Here is a 16,185-nt window from a genome sequence, read left to right as displayed (position 1 = left end):
AGCTGCTTCATGTCCAAAACGTTAGTCAGTGAAGGAAACAAGGGTATTTAAGTGAAAATGGGCCAAATTAAATGAAGATGTGTACATTTGGACTTTTTATTGTTTTTTTATTGACATAATCAGAGAGTACAATACAAAACGCAAAAAGAGAGAAGGCAGGGTTCCAAATGTTCAGGGACAATCTGTATGCTGTACAGTCTATTGGGGCTTAAAAAACATGAAACCAAAATCATCTGAAAAGCTTAAACTCCACACTCTCAGTCCGCTGATCTACTTCACATACTTCTCCATAAACTTTTTGTGAAATTCTGATCTGAGAGTGTCATTGACAAATCGTTTCTCCTTTCTGGATTCATCCACACCTTTAGCACAGTTCTTAAAAACCACGTCATCATCCCACCTGCAAGACACACAGACAGGTCATACATGAGTGTTTGACAGACAGAGGTCATGTATGAGTGTCAGACAGACAGACAGAGATCATACATGAGTGTGACACAGTCGGATAGACAGACAGACAGAGCTCATATATGAGTGTGAGACAGACAGAGGTCATACATGAGTGTGAGACAGACAGATTGACAGAGGTCATGTATGAGTGTCAGACAGAGGTAATACATAAGTGTTAGAAAGACAGACAGAGGTCATATACGAGTGTTCGACAGACAGAAAGAGGTCATGTATGAGTGTTAGACAGACAGACAGACAGACAGACAGCACATGAGAGTATCAGACACACAGAGGTCATACATGAGTGTGAGACACACAGAGGTCATGTATGAGTGTTAGACAGACAAACAGAGGTCATATATGAGTGTTAGACAGACAGAAAGGGGTCATATATGAGTGTCAGACAGACAGAGGTCATATACGAGTGTTAGAAAGAGAGACAGACAGACAGAGGTCATATATGAGTGTGACACAGACAGACAGAGGTCATGTATGAGCGTTAGACAGACAGACAGAGGTCATGTATGAGCGTTAGACAGACAGAGGTCATATATGAGCGTTAGGCAGACAGACAGGTAGGTCATATATGAGCGTTAGGCAGACAGACAGGTAGGTCATATATGAGCGTTAGGCAGACAGACAGGTAGGTCATATATGAGCATTAGACAGACAGACAGATAGGTAGGTCATATATGAGCGTTAACAGAGGTCATATATGATTCTGAGTGTTGATGGTTGTGTTTGTGTTGCTGTGTCAGTGTTGATGGTTGTGTTTGGGTTGCTGTGTCAGTGCAGAGTCTGAGTGTTGATGGTTGTGTTTGTGTTGCTGTGTCAGTGTTGATGGTTGTGTTTGGGTTGCTGTGTCAGTGCTGATGGTTGTGTTTGGGTTGCTGTGTCTGAGTGCTGATGGTTGTGTTTGTGTTGCTGTGTCAGTGTTGATGGTTGTGTTTGTGTTGCTGTGTCTGAGTGTTGATGGTTGTATTTGTGTTGCTGTGTCAGTGTTGATGGTTGTGTTTGGGGTGCTGTGTCTGAGTGTTGATGGTTGTGTTTGTGTTGCTGTGTCAGTGTTGATGGTTGTGTTTGGGGTGCTGTGTCTGAGTGCTGATGGTTGTGTTTGGGTTGCTGTGTCTGAGTGCTGATGGTTGTGTTTGGGTTGCTGTGTCTGAGTGCTGATGGTTGTGTTTGTGTTGCTGTGTCAGTGTTGATGGTTGTGTTTGTGTTGCTGTGTCAGTGTTGATGGTTGTGTTTGTGTTGCTGTGTCTGAGTGTTGATGGTTGTGTTTGTGTTGCTGTGTCTGAGTGCTGATGGTTGTGTGTTATAAAGCAGGTGAAGATGTGAGAGTCTGTACCTCCTCTTCACACTGAAGGTGTTCTGAGTCTGAACATGTTGCTGCTGGCCAGCCAGGTTCAACAGAGGATTCCCACTCAGGATGTTCTCCATACGAATCCTCTCCTCTTCTGCCCTCTGTTCCCGCTCCTAACACACACACATACACACACTCTCTTTAAAGACTGTATGGGCTCAACTTTAAGTTTAACAGTATAGTGATTTTTGTAGTTAAAAGCTGTCTGAAAGCAACTTTACCAGTCTATACCTTCAGTGAGCAAGCCCAAGGAGACAGTCACAAGAAAAAACTCCCTAAAACTGTGCGAATATGAGGAAGAAACTTTGGGAGGAACCAAGACTCAACAGGAGGAGCCCATCCTCCTCTGAATCTGTGCTCTAACAGATTCTCTTATGCCACTAATTCTCTCTCTTATGAGTTAGGAACTTAAATGGTCCTAACAGACTCCCTTGAAGAACATCATCTGAAGATTCAGGGTGAGCATGAAATGATAAATTGATAAAACAATAAAATACAACCATTCCTCGACATGCGTCTGAGTTCCGTTCTGACCGACCGGTCATATCTCAAAATGGACGCAAGTTGGATGTGTGTTTGCATGGCATGTAGAAGTCGTATGGCAACTGAGAGCGAGAACTGAGAGAGATGCTGTGATGTACACAATGCTGGGATATTGTCTGGCAGTCACTATTGTATGCACACAGCCATTAGCACCGGCTGTTAGGCTATAGTTTCATATGACCAGAAGACCTGACATATATAATTAGAGATGCATTTCCATGAGAAAATGCAAATGTGATTGCACCACAGCATCACTGAATCTTAACTGTAGACATTCTCACTCTGTCTCCAGCAGAGGTGTAGTCATGGAGCAAAAGACCATTTAATCCAACTATCAACTGCCACTGTCTGCAATCCCTTGGTGCTCATCATAGCACTGGGACCTAAATCTATACAAACACACTACTACGAATTAGGATGGACCTGTTACAGCTGCAATGGAACTGACATCATGAAAACTGCAAGAGTAGAAAAGGCTTAGAAAAGTGACCGGATTAAAAATAGTAATAATATGCCCTACGACTACCGATGGCTGTGCAATCACATAATGAACATCCAGAGACTCGACATTTATTGGAGACACAGGTATACCGCATTACATGCACTCTGGGCTAAACCAAACTAAGCACCCATTGTGTTACTCCACCTCTGCATCAGTAACTTCATCACACCTGTACCAGTGCGTGGCAACATATACTACACTGGCAGACGTACAACCAAGCGTAATTTTTATATTTACATATATTTTTCTTATACAGTATTTTTTTCCGGTCATATGTACGGATGGTCGTAAGTCGCACAAGTTGTGAGTCGGGGAGAAGCTGTAATATCTGAAGTTCTGTTGAACATTAAATTAAAGAGAAATGATTTGGTAACAAACAGAGGCCATCGTGGTTAATTCTGTGTCACCCTTGCCAAAATCCAACCACTGAACCTCTTCATGTCTGTGTTACTTTGGAACTGTCCTTTAATCTTGGCCCTTATTTGAAGCTCTCCGGTCAGAGTTTCTCCTGTAATTTTGACTGGTAATCTCAGTGGTCAGAACTGATGCTCATCTCAGTATGTACTGTCTCACCTTTCTCTCCTGCTCTTCTGCTCTTTCCTTCTTGATTTTCTCCAGTTCAGCCAGCAGGGCCGCAGTGTCATCGTCACTGTCAGACTCTGCCTCAGAGTCCTCCTCCTCATCCTAACACAAACACACACACGCACAACGGTTATTGGACACTTCTACTGATTTACAAAGCAATCACAAATACATCAGCAGGTAATGATTTGAGCTCTGTCTGTAAAGGAAACCCACATTAATCTGACATTCATTTGGATGCTTGCTCTCTCTCTCTCTTCCACACAACACGCTACTACAGACATAAAAAACAGAGCGCTTACATCAGTCAGAGGGTCATCTGCATCCAGGTTTGCTGCTGGAATCTGATCCAATCTTGGACGCTTTGATGAGGAGGAAGATGAGGAAGATGATGTGGTGTGTTCTAAAAGAGAATATACAATCACTCAAGTACTCTGCAATAGACAGCAGACAGCAGACAGCAATGTGGTCTCACTCACACACACACACACTCACAAACCTCTGGGTCCTCTCTCCCTGTTTTTCACAGCAGCTCTCTCTCTCTCCTCCAGCTCTCGGCGGAAGTCACGAGCACGGACCTCCTCAGGGGCGTCCTGGGTGGGCTGCCTGTTACGCATCATACAAAGAACCTTCCATCAGCAACTGAACACATGGCCAGAATACTCCACTCTACAGAACAATCACTAGACACTGTGTAACTATTACAGTGTGTCAGCCAAGAACTCTGAACAGTATCCAATTAGTGAGCTGCATTAGTAGCTTACTTATCACACTGAATAAACACTTAAATATGACACATATGTCAATAATACAAAAATTAAGCACAACACATGTTAAATTAAAAGTATTGTCTAAAAAAATCTCTTAGTCCACTTCACCAGTACTCCACTCTGAATTTAAACGACACTGTTTAGTACCAATGCCCAAAGTCTGACCTGTATTTGATTTTGGTGTGTCCGGGCAGGTCTCTGCTGGAGTACTGCTTAGACAGGGCGCTCAAGTCTCCCTCACCCTTCCCGCGGCCGCCTCGCGCCGGCTCAAACGTTGGCCTCGCCGCTGTGGTCATCTCTGCTCAGGCTGACCATAACGGAACACGAACATACACACACACATAAACAAACTTCAGCGAATCATAACACTAAACGATTGATGCAAATACAAATGTTCGACTGAGAAACATTCATTTTAGCCTATGTACTTTCCGACGTTAAACTATGTGGAACAAACTCTTACATTACTGCTCTTCTATCTCAAAACTAATTCAGCATAATTAAAAAAAACACCGATTTGAAGACATGTCTTAGTAATGTATTAGCAAAACACCTCAACTTGATAGTCACGTTTAGCTCATGCGTACAATACACGGCTCTCAGTGTTACACAGAAACGAAACGGACAATTCTACACCATGCAATCAGTGACTCAGATGTCGAATAATTAGATTCTAAGATTCTACAGTGTGTTACAAGGATACATATTAAATCAACCCGACTAAATTTTTGACTGTTGTCTGCTAGTTGATTTTAGCATTAGTGGTTAGCTAAAATAGCTTAGCTGCATTCATGTAGAACAAATGAGTTCGAAGGCTGACAGAATACCTCTGTCAAAACTCTAGTTTCTGTGACGTACTTTCAACCTTAACCTTAGTATCTTGGTTTATTTTATAATCAGAGAAACTATTAGTTATATACCAGCGAAGCCTTCAAAGAACCCCAGTTAAACTCTGATAAACCGACGCTGTAATGTCCCACAATGCAACGCAAAAACCACGATGACGTTTTCTACGGAAAGCATAATAGCACAAACAGTTCTTCTATTTGCATTTCATTTCGCAAATGGGGTTTGAGCTCTTGTGTTCCACACATACTTTTGGAATCTCTAGCTATATATATATGTGAATAAGTACCTTTTTCTACACAAATGTGCATATCTGACAATTTTTATCCCAGTATTAAATAATTAATGATATCAATTTCAAAGAAAGAGACTGAGGAAACCACTGAGGCAAATACTAAGTTTTATCTGATGTGTAATGTTTATGAGTTATTAGTTTGATAGTAACATTTATGAGTCTGAGTTACTAATGGGTTATTTTGATCGTTACAAAACAGGATCAGAAATAAGAGAGACCATGACAGAGCTACAGTTAGAACATTTTTATTGCACAGAGAAGCAGCACTGACAAATAATTGGCATTTCCATCAGAATTTCAGAACTGCTCAGGAGTGTTAAACCATCAAACAGAACAGTCCGGTAAACCTTAGGGTACAGCTTTGTTCACAGTAGACTGACTTAAACACTGTTCTCACACACACACACACACACACACACACACACACACACACACACACACACACACACAGTTATCATTTATTCACATTGAAATTCCAGACCATGTTTGAATCTTCCAGTGCACAAAAACCAAAAACACACATGGAAGCAATGGCTTATCTGCTTAATAGGGTGAGAAGTCAAGTTCAGTCCTTTTTGTTGGAAATCACTCACTTCTGCTCAGCTTATTTTATCAGTCTTGACAAAATCATGCACACAATATAAGACATGTGCAATTACAGTAATACTAAAATGACATAATCACATAGAAAAAGACACACAAAAACAGCAAGAGAAATCATTTTGAGAGAGAGAGAGAGAGAGGGAGAGAGAGAGAGATTAAGTCTGTAGATTAACACTCTGTTCATCAGCGCAAAGGCACGCTAGGTGTATTGCACATTAAAAAGAGTCATCACTTTCACAGTCCCAAGACTCAGGGGCATTTTTAACCAAATTACCTTCAGTGTCTTGGCACGTTTGATGGGATATTTTCAGTTCTGCTACATCATCATTGCACTCAGTCTGTTTCCATGAAGAAAACACTGCTACTTCTTGCTCACTGACTGATAGAAAATCGTCTAAACTGCTTTCTAAGAGGCACCTATAACTTTCCGGTCAGATTCTTCTCTCCTACTGGGTTTAGTGTACACTAATAAAGATTACCTTCCTAAGTTTTTCTTTCTATATGTAAACCTCTGTGTGAACACACACCCCTAAACCCTTTCCAGAACAAACCAAACCGCAACATAAGAGGTAATTCAACCAAACTTCCAACTCTTATAATATTGCCATTTATAGGCACTTCACTTTCAAATGACACCATATTCACAATCTTTATAATAATAACAATAATGATGTCATTATGCAGGAGTGCAGAAAACCACTAATTGTTATGCAATGTCTCGTAATTATATTAATAAAAAATGGGATGGGTTGTTTTGTGTGTTTCACAATTCCACACAGTCCTATCAGCTAATCGAAGGCACTGATTGGCTGAAGGAGTTGTGTTAGTTTTTGGCTGGTACATCAGGATACACTCCTTCATTTCCCTAAGACTAGAAATGTTAACACACTGATCATATACTAGCTAAATTCTGATTGGATAGGTCATGCTGACGATGAGGTTTAATAGGTCATTTAATTGTGGTGAACTGCGATTTGTCAACCCAAACAGCATGCTAAACTCTGATTAGTCAGGTCATGTAACGGGTGATGGCTCGCAGAGCGTAGAGCAGCTCCGCCTGCATACGAGCTTCCATCAGGAGCAAATTAACATGAACCTGGGAGGGACGGAGAAAGACAGAGAGATACAGGAGAGAGAGAGAGAGTGAGGAGAGAGAGACAGATTATTTTTCCTGCTGACTACACAAAAGGAATAATAATGTGATGAAAAGTCACATAGACAGAAACCACAGACCTTCTCAGAGTGTCTGAACTGGTGCCAGTAGCTGTCATACATGCGGCGTGTGGTTCTCTCAGGGTAACACGTCACTGTCTTTATATAAACCTTCAGACTGCGTTCCAACAGCTGATTCACCTCTCCATAATCATAATCATCATACCTGCTCACACACACACACACACACACACACAAACAGCAGAAAGACTTAGAGCTGCTGAAAGAGACCAAAGTATCGGCTAAACAGACAGAGTGTCTGTCTCTGGGGAGTGTGGTTTTGACACAGTGCATGCAGTAAAGGTAGCTGATGTTAAACAGTGATAGCTTACATCTGACCTTCAAGGCATGCGTTCTACAGCTACTATTCTTCCATAGATAACACGCTATAGTTTTAAACATGTGATCTTACCTGATGTAGACGTAGAGTATGGGCTAATGATACTGTGAGGGATGTGTGCGTGTGCGTGTGCATGTGAGTATGGGTGCGTGTGCGTGTCCATGTATGTGTTGGGTAGTGTGGGGTGTGAACTGAAGGAGTAAATGTGTGTGTTTGTGTGTGTGTGTGTGTGTGTGTGTGTGTGTGTGTGAGTATGTGTGCATGTGCGTGTGCGTGCCCATGTGTGTGTTGGGTAGTATGGGGTGTGAACTGAAGGAGTAAATGTGTGTGTGTGTGTGTGTGTGCGCGCGCACACGCGCATGAGTGTGTATGTGCGTGTACTGGGTGGTGAGGGGTCTTACCTGATACCATACATGCAGTGGACGTAGTTGAAGAGTGCTCTGCGTAGCATACTGGTGTCCACTCCTTCGTGACTGGCCATGTTATAATAGGTCAAATCACATGCTGTCTGAAACCTGTCTTCCAACAGATGACCAATATCTGAGTAAAGTCTGTTCACCAGAGAGAACCCGTGATCCTCCCATGAATAGTCCTACAGAGAGAGAGGGAGCAGGGCTGGGTTTTAACTGAAAAGACTCTTATATGATAACTGTACACAGAGATTAAATTAAAACAAGTGTCACTGCAAAACTAGTCTTGGTTCACAACATCACATCCGTATGTTATCTCAAGCTGTACAAACACACACACACACACACACACACCTGAGCACGAAAGGTAGGTGGGTTGTCTTCTCCATGACGAGCAAAGTCTTTGTAGCCAAAGTCAGAATCCTCAACAAACCGTGAGACTCTGGAGAAGGACATCACCTCTTTATCAAAATCTAAACACACACACACACACACACACACAAACACACATTCGGGTGGTTTGGAAAAATGTATAAGCACACGACTCAGCAATCATAAACATGAGACTCTGTAAGAGAGTTTGTGTGTGTGTGTGAGTGTGAGTGTGCATGTGCACGTGTTTGTGTGTACATCCGTGCATGTGTGTGTTTATTTTGCTGTACCTCCTGATCCTACTAACAGACTCTCTTTCTTCTCTTTCTCAAAGCGAGTAAACATCTCCTCCTCAGATGCCTCCTCCTCTTCTCTTTCTCTCTCCTCCTGTAACCGCTTCATTGTCTCCATCAGAGCCTCTGGTTCATTCTGAAATGCACAAACAAACATACCTCAAGGCACGTGAAGACAGACTCTCACAGATGCCATTAACAGTAATCATGCACCAGGCCCATTCAAATCAAGACACACACACATATACACACACACACACCTCTGGGCTGGTGCTAAAGAAGCTATGGAACTCTGTCTCTTCTTCATCACCGGTGGGGTCACAGGTACAGTAGAGGCTGATGGAAGACGGAGTTTCTGGGTTGATGCCACTGCCAAACACAAAGCTGGCCAAAGCATGAAAATGTGCCAATAACACAACAGCATGAACCAGTTCTGCCAATGACCAGCTACTCTCGCCCGTCTTCACCAGAGCCTGGGAGAGATGGGGGAGAGCGAGAAAGAGAGAGAGAGACAGGCAGAAACAGTGATAGACACAGAGAGAGAAAGAGAGAGAGAGACAGGCAGAAACAGTGATAGACACAGAGAGAGAAAGAGAAAGAGAGAGAGAGAAAGAGAGAGAGATAGAGAGAGAGAGAGATAGAGAGATTTTAGGTTGGTTGATATTGTACAAGCGCGTATCTAGGGACAGACTGCTGAAATACGTGTACAGTATGTTTTCATATATCTTTTACTGTGTTAAGTGTTTCAGTTCAGTTTCAGTGGCTGTTTGTGAAAATTGTGGTTTCATGCCCACCCACACATTAAACGTGTTACTGAAGACAGGTAGCAAATGTCACACCACAGTACAGAGACTCAGTTTTGCAAAACAATGAAAATGAGACAATGAAAAATGTCTGGAGAGCTTTCATAACAGTCAAAATAGGTTTTTGATTGTAAGTGACTGTGATTTCTGGTTGTCTCTGAGTAAGCATTTATACCTGTATATGCTCTTTAGTGATGAGCCAGGGTCTGTGTGCCAGGATCTTGTTGATCTCGTTGAGTTTCTGGAGTTTCTGATCGCTAAACTGTAAACCTTTCAGCCAGTCCAAACACACGGCCCTCCTGTAAAACTCCCGCATGTGTGCACGCACCAGATACCAGCACTGATGCCGTGCTGCAGCCTCCACACACACACACGCACACACACACGCGCACACACACGCGCACACACACGCGCACACACACGTGCGCACACACGCGCGCACACACGAGCGCACACACGAGCGCACACACGAAGATAGTGAGAACATGATTATGGTAAAATAATAAGAGCAGCAGTATAGTAGTTCAGGTGAAATGTGTGTGTGTGTGTGTGTGTATTACCATGATGGCGATGTAATGTCTGTAGTGCAGTGGCAGGGGGCCGTCCATTTTCAGCAGGTAAAACTGACAGCGGAGAAACGCCTTCAAGTAATGGGGGTGAAGCCCCATCACCTGTGTCAGATGATCTAGTTGATCAGCCAATAGCAGCTCTGCAGGAGGGTCCTCCAACCATGCCTCCAAAATCTGAGAGAGGAAAAACAGTCAGTGAACTAAGACAAGACAGACTTACAACAGCAGTCAAACAGAGAGATAGAAGTAATCATATAGTGAATGAGTGAGTGAGTGAGTGAGAGAGAAGGTTGTGTTGCTGTATTAATTAATTATTAATCATATCGACGGTGATCATTCCTGTTTTTCAACGAGCAGTTTAATTCATTCTATACCAACTTATATGGGGGTGAAATACAATTATCGTTACTTGGACAGAATTTCAGACAGAAGTAAACATATAGTGAGTGAGTGAGTGAGTGAGAGAGAGAGAGAGAGAGAGAGAGAGAGAGAGAGAGGGGAAGAGAGAGCGAAACAGATTGAGTGATTTTTTACCTCCTCTTCAGGTATGAAGGCACTGGGACCACTGCAGAATGGCTCGGGAACCCTGGTGCCTCTCTCCTGCAAAGACAGAACTCTGTCAGTCAGTGTGTGTGTGTGTGTGTGTGTGTGTGTGTGTGTTGCTGGCAGTTGGCAGTAAGTGGGTGGAATGGGGTTAGCAGGTCTGATATGTAACACATGAGAGATCCTGCGTCAGCAACGTTTACTCAGCACACACACTCACACCGACACACTCACAGTCTTTGTACTGAGATCTGTTCCTTCCGAGAGAAGAGCAAACACACATTAGACGAACAGAGGTTATCTAACATCGCTGGCACTAACTCACTGGCACTGAATTCGTGAAAAATAAGACAGCTGATGTGGAAAAGAAAAATTACATCATCATTTAATCAATGTCATAAAGTCTCAAGACGAATTTAAGTACCTGCAAAGTCATAGAGTGGAAAGTAAAACAATCAAAAAACTCTGTCAAAAGAACTATGAAAATCATTATTAATGTTGGGAAAAAAATCCAGCCTACATCATTTGTAATGATTCACAGACAAAGGGCATTTGTCTTTTCTGTTCTCCACAAATGACAGCTATAAACAGCAGGTCATTCAACCCAATAACAGTGAAACACCTGGATGATCTTACACAGACAAGGGGACAGAAGGCAACAGAGTTCGATTTGACTCTCTGCAGCTGTCAAGACCTTCACCAGACAAAACAGACCTCAGATCACAGCATTGTTAGCAATGTTGGGTCAACAGCTGAGATGTGAAACGTCTCACTCACACCGTGCTTCTTGGAAAAGTGTTTGAGAGTCATTTTGGTGTCAGTTATTCAGAATAGACCTCCACACTGACGACAGACTGTTAAATAAGGACCTGTACAGTCCGCCTCTTCTCACCTGAAAGGACGGGAAAATGTGGGTATGCCATGTGTGAGTGTGTGTGTGTGCATAAGTTGTGTTACATGATAGCAATCTGAGTGAACTCTCAGTAGACAGATGGCAAATCAAACACTGTAACTCTTCTCTCACATTATCTCTCTCCCCGCATTTCACTCATTCTCTCCCAGTCTTTATGTATCTTGTCTAGCAACACACACACACACACACAAGCACACACCGTTAATATAAGTCTATGTGTGTGTTTGTCTGTGTGTATGATTTTATATGTGCATTATGTATCGTTAAATTTAGTTAACAAGTAATAAACTGGTGCTATGAAAGTTTACCTTGAATTTACTTTGAAAAGAAAGCACACAAAGAAACAAACAAAGAAAACTTTTCAGAACTTCAGAAAAATACTGAGCTGTCCCTGACCTTCTTCGGTGAAGTGCTGACCTCACTGTAAACCAACCATTACGCTTATTACAGTAACATAAAACGGATTATGTAGAGATAGTTTTACTGAACTTTCATCCTCTCTCCTTGCATGCTGGGTTCCAACATGTGACCTAATTTTACTGACACACACACACACACACACACACGCACACACACAGAAGCACAGGTCAGTCAGGAGACACACACACACACATACACACCTGACTGGATGTTAAAGAAAAACAGTGACCCTTAGGTGGTGGCGTTTTGTGGTGAAATATGTTTTTGTTTACCCTGTACTTTTGGTATGTGTTGTCTGAGCATGTGACAGTGTATTTTTTGTCTGATAATATCATTCCAGTCATGGAATCTCAGATGGAATGCTGGGAAGCACTGAAAAGCATTCCTCTTCATTCTGTGGAGAGATAAAAGTGGATCATGGGTAGTGCAGGATCGACTGCCTTTTGTTGACAAAGAGTCTGGGATTTTTTGTTTGTTTGCTTGTTTCCTCCAAGACTGAAAGATTTTTTTGGTTTGTTTGTGCTCCATGACTGAAAGATTTTTTGTTTGTTTGTTTTCTCCAGTAACAAAAGAGTCTAAAGCTGTTTATATACACAGCATTAAATAAACCAAGATTCTGCTCTTCACACCATTCCAACAAACCTTTAGACGTGTTATGTAAAAATGGCAGCGTCTATCATCTCTCTCTCTCTCACTCAAACACACACACACACACACACACACACACAATCAGTCGATTTCTGCAGAGTCAGAACTCTGGGAACTCTTATTTTTCACTATAAAACATTTATAAACTTTATTAAGACTCTACTGACTTAATCTTAATTTTACAAAACCTATAACACTGAACTTAAGATGTGTAACATTTGCTAAGAAAAAACCCTCAAGTGCTCTATATTTTGTGGTAATGTGTTTGTAAAAGAGCCCTAATAAAGTTAGCAGAGGTCATAAAAACCCAACCGACACTCAACAAACAGTTAAAGGGAAAGATCGATCAAGTCCTTTTTGCAGTAATAGTTCTGCAGTTACTAGAATGACTCTACACATTGATAATGCATTTACTAAAGGAAAGTTAGTTCTACACATCCAAACCCTGTGCGCTCTGAAGATTCATGTCTTTCACAACCATACCTGAGTATTTGATGACAAATGTTCTGTTCTAATCATTCATTAGCATCATTGACATGAGATAGACATCCTTTAAGCTATTCATATACAGTTATGTTGGTCTTCAGGGTTAGCTTCAACCTAGCAATTTAAGCTACATAATCGACACCAAACCTTCCCCAAGTGTGGTGTGTATAGGATGGCTAATCTTAAAACCACATCCAATAAGAGTGTGCATACAATTAGTGTGCTACATTTGAGGGACAATGTCAATAGAGTCAACAGAGCATGTGAAACAACAGCGCTGTAATAAACAAATATTAGCATTCCTTTTGTATCTGTGTGGGCTCAAATACTGCATGTGTGGTAATGTAGAAAAGTGTGACACAGGGAAACAGAGAACAGTTTGAAGGAAACAGAGAAGAATGAAAGGGGTTGGGTTGTCCAGTGCTAATTTGACCTAAGCAGCCTTCACAGATATGACCCACTTAGACAAAACTGCATATCCTCTTCTACACAGGGCTTTGCCACACACCCACCAAAACACACGCACACACTCACACAAACGGCCAGACAGGGGAAGTGAGTCTCTCTCACTCTTTAACACACACATCTAGACCGAGTACTGACCTCTAAGAATAGCAGCACAGAGAGTAGTTGCCAGCATACCACGGTTACGCACTCAGTCCAGCACTTTCTCTCTCTCTCTCATATGCTCTCTCATATCTACTTATCCTCACCTTCACCCGTTCGCCTGCATTTAACTGATGTGCGCAGGTTTGGTAAAGTTTTCAACTAGCAGCAATCGCGCCACGAATAAAACCTTACAGGCCACGATACTTCCACTAATACAGGAGTCTGAACCCCGACATTTTCTATAAAACCTATTTAACCCTCGTCTCTCGGAAAGTGCAAGTGGTATGAACTTTGTCTGCGGATTGAATTCGATTCAGACTTTTCCCCATCACTCTCAAACGCTGTCAGCTTTGAGTAAACTTGAAAAAGGGACGTCTAATGGCCCTAAGAGTCAGGGGAAAAAAACATCAGTGCAATCAGACACTGAACCTTATGCCAATCTCTGCGCCACTGTCCAAAGTAGAGTGCTCATCAGAGCCTTTGGTGAACTCGGCGATTCAGAACGAACTTTGAGTTTTAGTATAGATAAGACTCAAAAGACGGAAAACAGAGAAACTACACAATAGATCTAAACGATAAGTTTGCGTTTCAATTAATGACGCAAAGATTACGAAGTTATTAAAACATTAAAAATCAAAATACAACAGCATGCTAAGAGAGAGCGATATAGCTTTAACAAACGGCTGTAACAGTAACCTACCTTATTTTTAGTCACTTTCTGGCAGACAGCGCATATTTTATAAGGATCGGAGGAGGAAAATGGGTCTGCGGTCACGGCGGTCATGGTGGTGGGGTTCCTGAGTTTGCGGCTCGGTGGAAAGGCAAATGCGACGTGGTTGAGTTGTAACAACTTCGGGACACCTGCCCTCCCAGCCGCAATCCCACACCGCACAGAGCCCGAGCTCTACTGCGCGGAAACCCCAACTACTCAGCCCACAGGTTACACACGCCCACCTGTCACTCAGCTGTGCGTGCACCTAATAAGGCACGCCCAGTTTCCAGCTGCGATGCGCGGTTTTCAGAAAGGGACTAATACCAGTCAACACGGAACGCACCAATTTGCCAGACTGGCCGAAGGTTCAAAAGAGTCATAAAAGAGTTCTTCATAATCTCCTGTGTCTCCAAATGTATTAATATTCTGCATTTAGACCAACATTCCCAGTGGTGGGTGCGTGTCCTACTGGGGACAAACTGGAGAGAAAAAAACAGATGAAAGTCCTTTTCGGCGGTTAAAAACAAACTAACAAAACAACAAAAACAACCCCCCGCCCTCCTCAAAAAAAAGAAAAAAGGACGGAGAAAACGGTCCTATTCTATATGAAGGTGGAACGGCTCATTTCACAATGGGGTGAAGAGACGCAAATAAACACAGTGATGAAAGAACAATATGGGTCAATGTTCAGATACCTGGGGTAATGATCTGCTGTTCTTCAAACACCTTTTAAGACTTAAGACCACAGACAGTTTTGTGTCAATCAATACCAATCATGCAAATTAGTCACTAATCAAACGCAAACATAAAATTCCACTACATACACAAAAGATGTCTGATAGCCTCAATTTCTTTCTCTCATCCTTTATGTCAACACGAATGTAGCAATACATAAATAAAAACGAGAAAACACCAAAACCAATCCCTAAATTACCCCAGTTCACCAGTCATTAACTGTAATAATCGGAAATAGGTAGGTCACGCTCACAGAAACGGTCGCATTAATCTTCCTATTCAACATAGAAACCTCAGAACGTTTATTGTCGCCAAATGATAATTACTTTACACCGAGTGTTAATTATGTCTTGCTCAGCAGTCTGTCTCATTCACTGTAAGAGTTAGCAAAACCGTCACACCAGTAACTGGGTTATGAACAAAGTTATTTACAATGAGCAAAAGGAAATGTTCTGATTGGTCAGACAGAACTCCCTGACGGTATCTCACCAGAGGGTCAAACGAGAAGGTGCCCTTATAGACAGAGAAACGATTTATAGGCGTGTTCAAATGATTTTACAGCAGGACTTTACCCAGACATTTTCAAATTAAATCATTTTACAGCCGCACGTTACCCTCACGGTTTCAAAGCCAACGACATAGACATACAACCCTGAAACCCACAGTTACCCAGAGACACAAGAAAACTGTGCAAGAAAACGTATTTTCACATGCCAGTCTTAGTAAACAGGACATAGTTTCAGACCGACGAGGACCTCCTATAGAAACTCTATGCTGCCCTCTAATGGGGCTGTAATAGTTGCCCAGTTTTTACCCCACATGTCAGATTCATGCTTGGGGGAAATTTGTGTGTATATACACAGACAGACAGACAGACAGACAGACAGACAGACACACACACACACACACACAAGTTCACTCACTACAGTAAATTAATCTAAAACCCTTTGATTAACTGGCCATGACACGCATGGTCATTCTATTTGCAATGCTGTTTAAAACTACCATCTGTTTTAGCACCGTATTTCAACACCCACATTAATTAAAAAAAACAAAAAACACACACACAGAGAAACAAACAAAAACCCAATAGGCACCTTTTATACAGATTTAATATTCCTGAAATGTTTGTGTTCAGAAAAAAAGTACAAAAAAGTGACCACAGT

General features: G+C 42.0%; 2 protein-coding genes across 3 annotated transcripts; both read right to left on the bottom strand.

Moving 5' to 3' along the window:
- Positions 1 to 95: 95 nt before the first annotated feature.
- On the bottom strand, positions 96 to 5,199 carry cwc15 (CWC15 spliceosome associated protein). 2 transcript variants are annotated; one of them, XM_030781991.1, is made up of 7 exons: positions 5,131 to 5,199; positions 4,376 to 4,517; positions 3,940 to 4,046; positions 3,743 to 3,843; positions 3,432 to 3,542; positions 1,799 to 1,926; positions 96 to 400 (listed from the first exon to the last, which is right to left on the bottom strand). In XM_030781991.1, the coding sequence occupies exons 2-7, from the start codon at positions 4,504 to 4,506 to the stop codon at positions 271 to 273; spliced, it is 708 nt and encodes a 235-aa protein (XP_030637851.1). In that variant the 5' UTR covers positions 4,507 to 4,517; positions 5,131 to 5,199; the 3' UTR covers positions 96 to 270. The 2 variants fall into 2 exon arrangements, with proteins under 2 accessions (XP_030637851.1, XP_030637852.1); XM_030781992.1 differs by lacking the exon at positions 5,131 to 5,199 and adding an exon at positions 5,038 to 5,066.
- Positions 5,200 to 5,580: 381 nt separating this feature from the next.
- Positions 5,581 to 14,440, bottom strand: LOC115818336 (sestrin-3). Its single transcript, XM_030781690.1, has 10 exons — positions 14,273 to 14,440; positions 10,488 to 10,553; positions 9,945 to 10,127; positions 9,560 to 9,742; positions 8,842 to 9,054; positions 8,579 to 8,717; positions 8,271 to 8,389; positions 7,908 to 8,098; positions 7,188 to 7,332; positions 5,581 to 7,050 (listed from the first exon to the last, which is right to left on the bottom strand). The coding sequence occupies exons 1-10, from the start codon at positions 14,354 to 14,356 to the stop codon at positions 6,964 to 6,966; spliced, it is 1,410 nt and encodes a 469-aa protein (XP_030637550.1). The 5' UTR covers positions 14,357 to 14,440; the 3' UTR covers positions 5,581 to 6,963.
- Positions 14,441 to 16,185: the final 1,745 nt, after the last annotated feature.

This window comes from Chanos chanos, chromosome 8, assembly GCF_902362185.1.
Source record: "Chanos chanos chromosome 8, fChaCha1.1, whole genome shotgun sequence".
Classification (NCBI taxonomy): Eukaryota; Metazoa; Chordata; class Actinopteri; order Gonorynchiformes; family Chanidae; genus Chanos; species Chanos chanos.
This window is presented reverse-complemented; position numbering and strand designations above follow the sequence as displayed.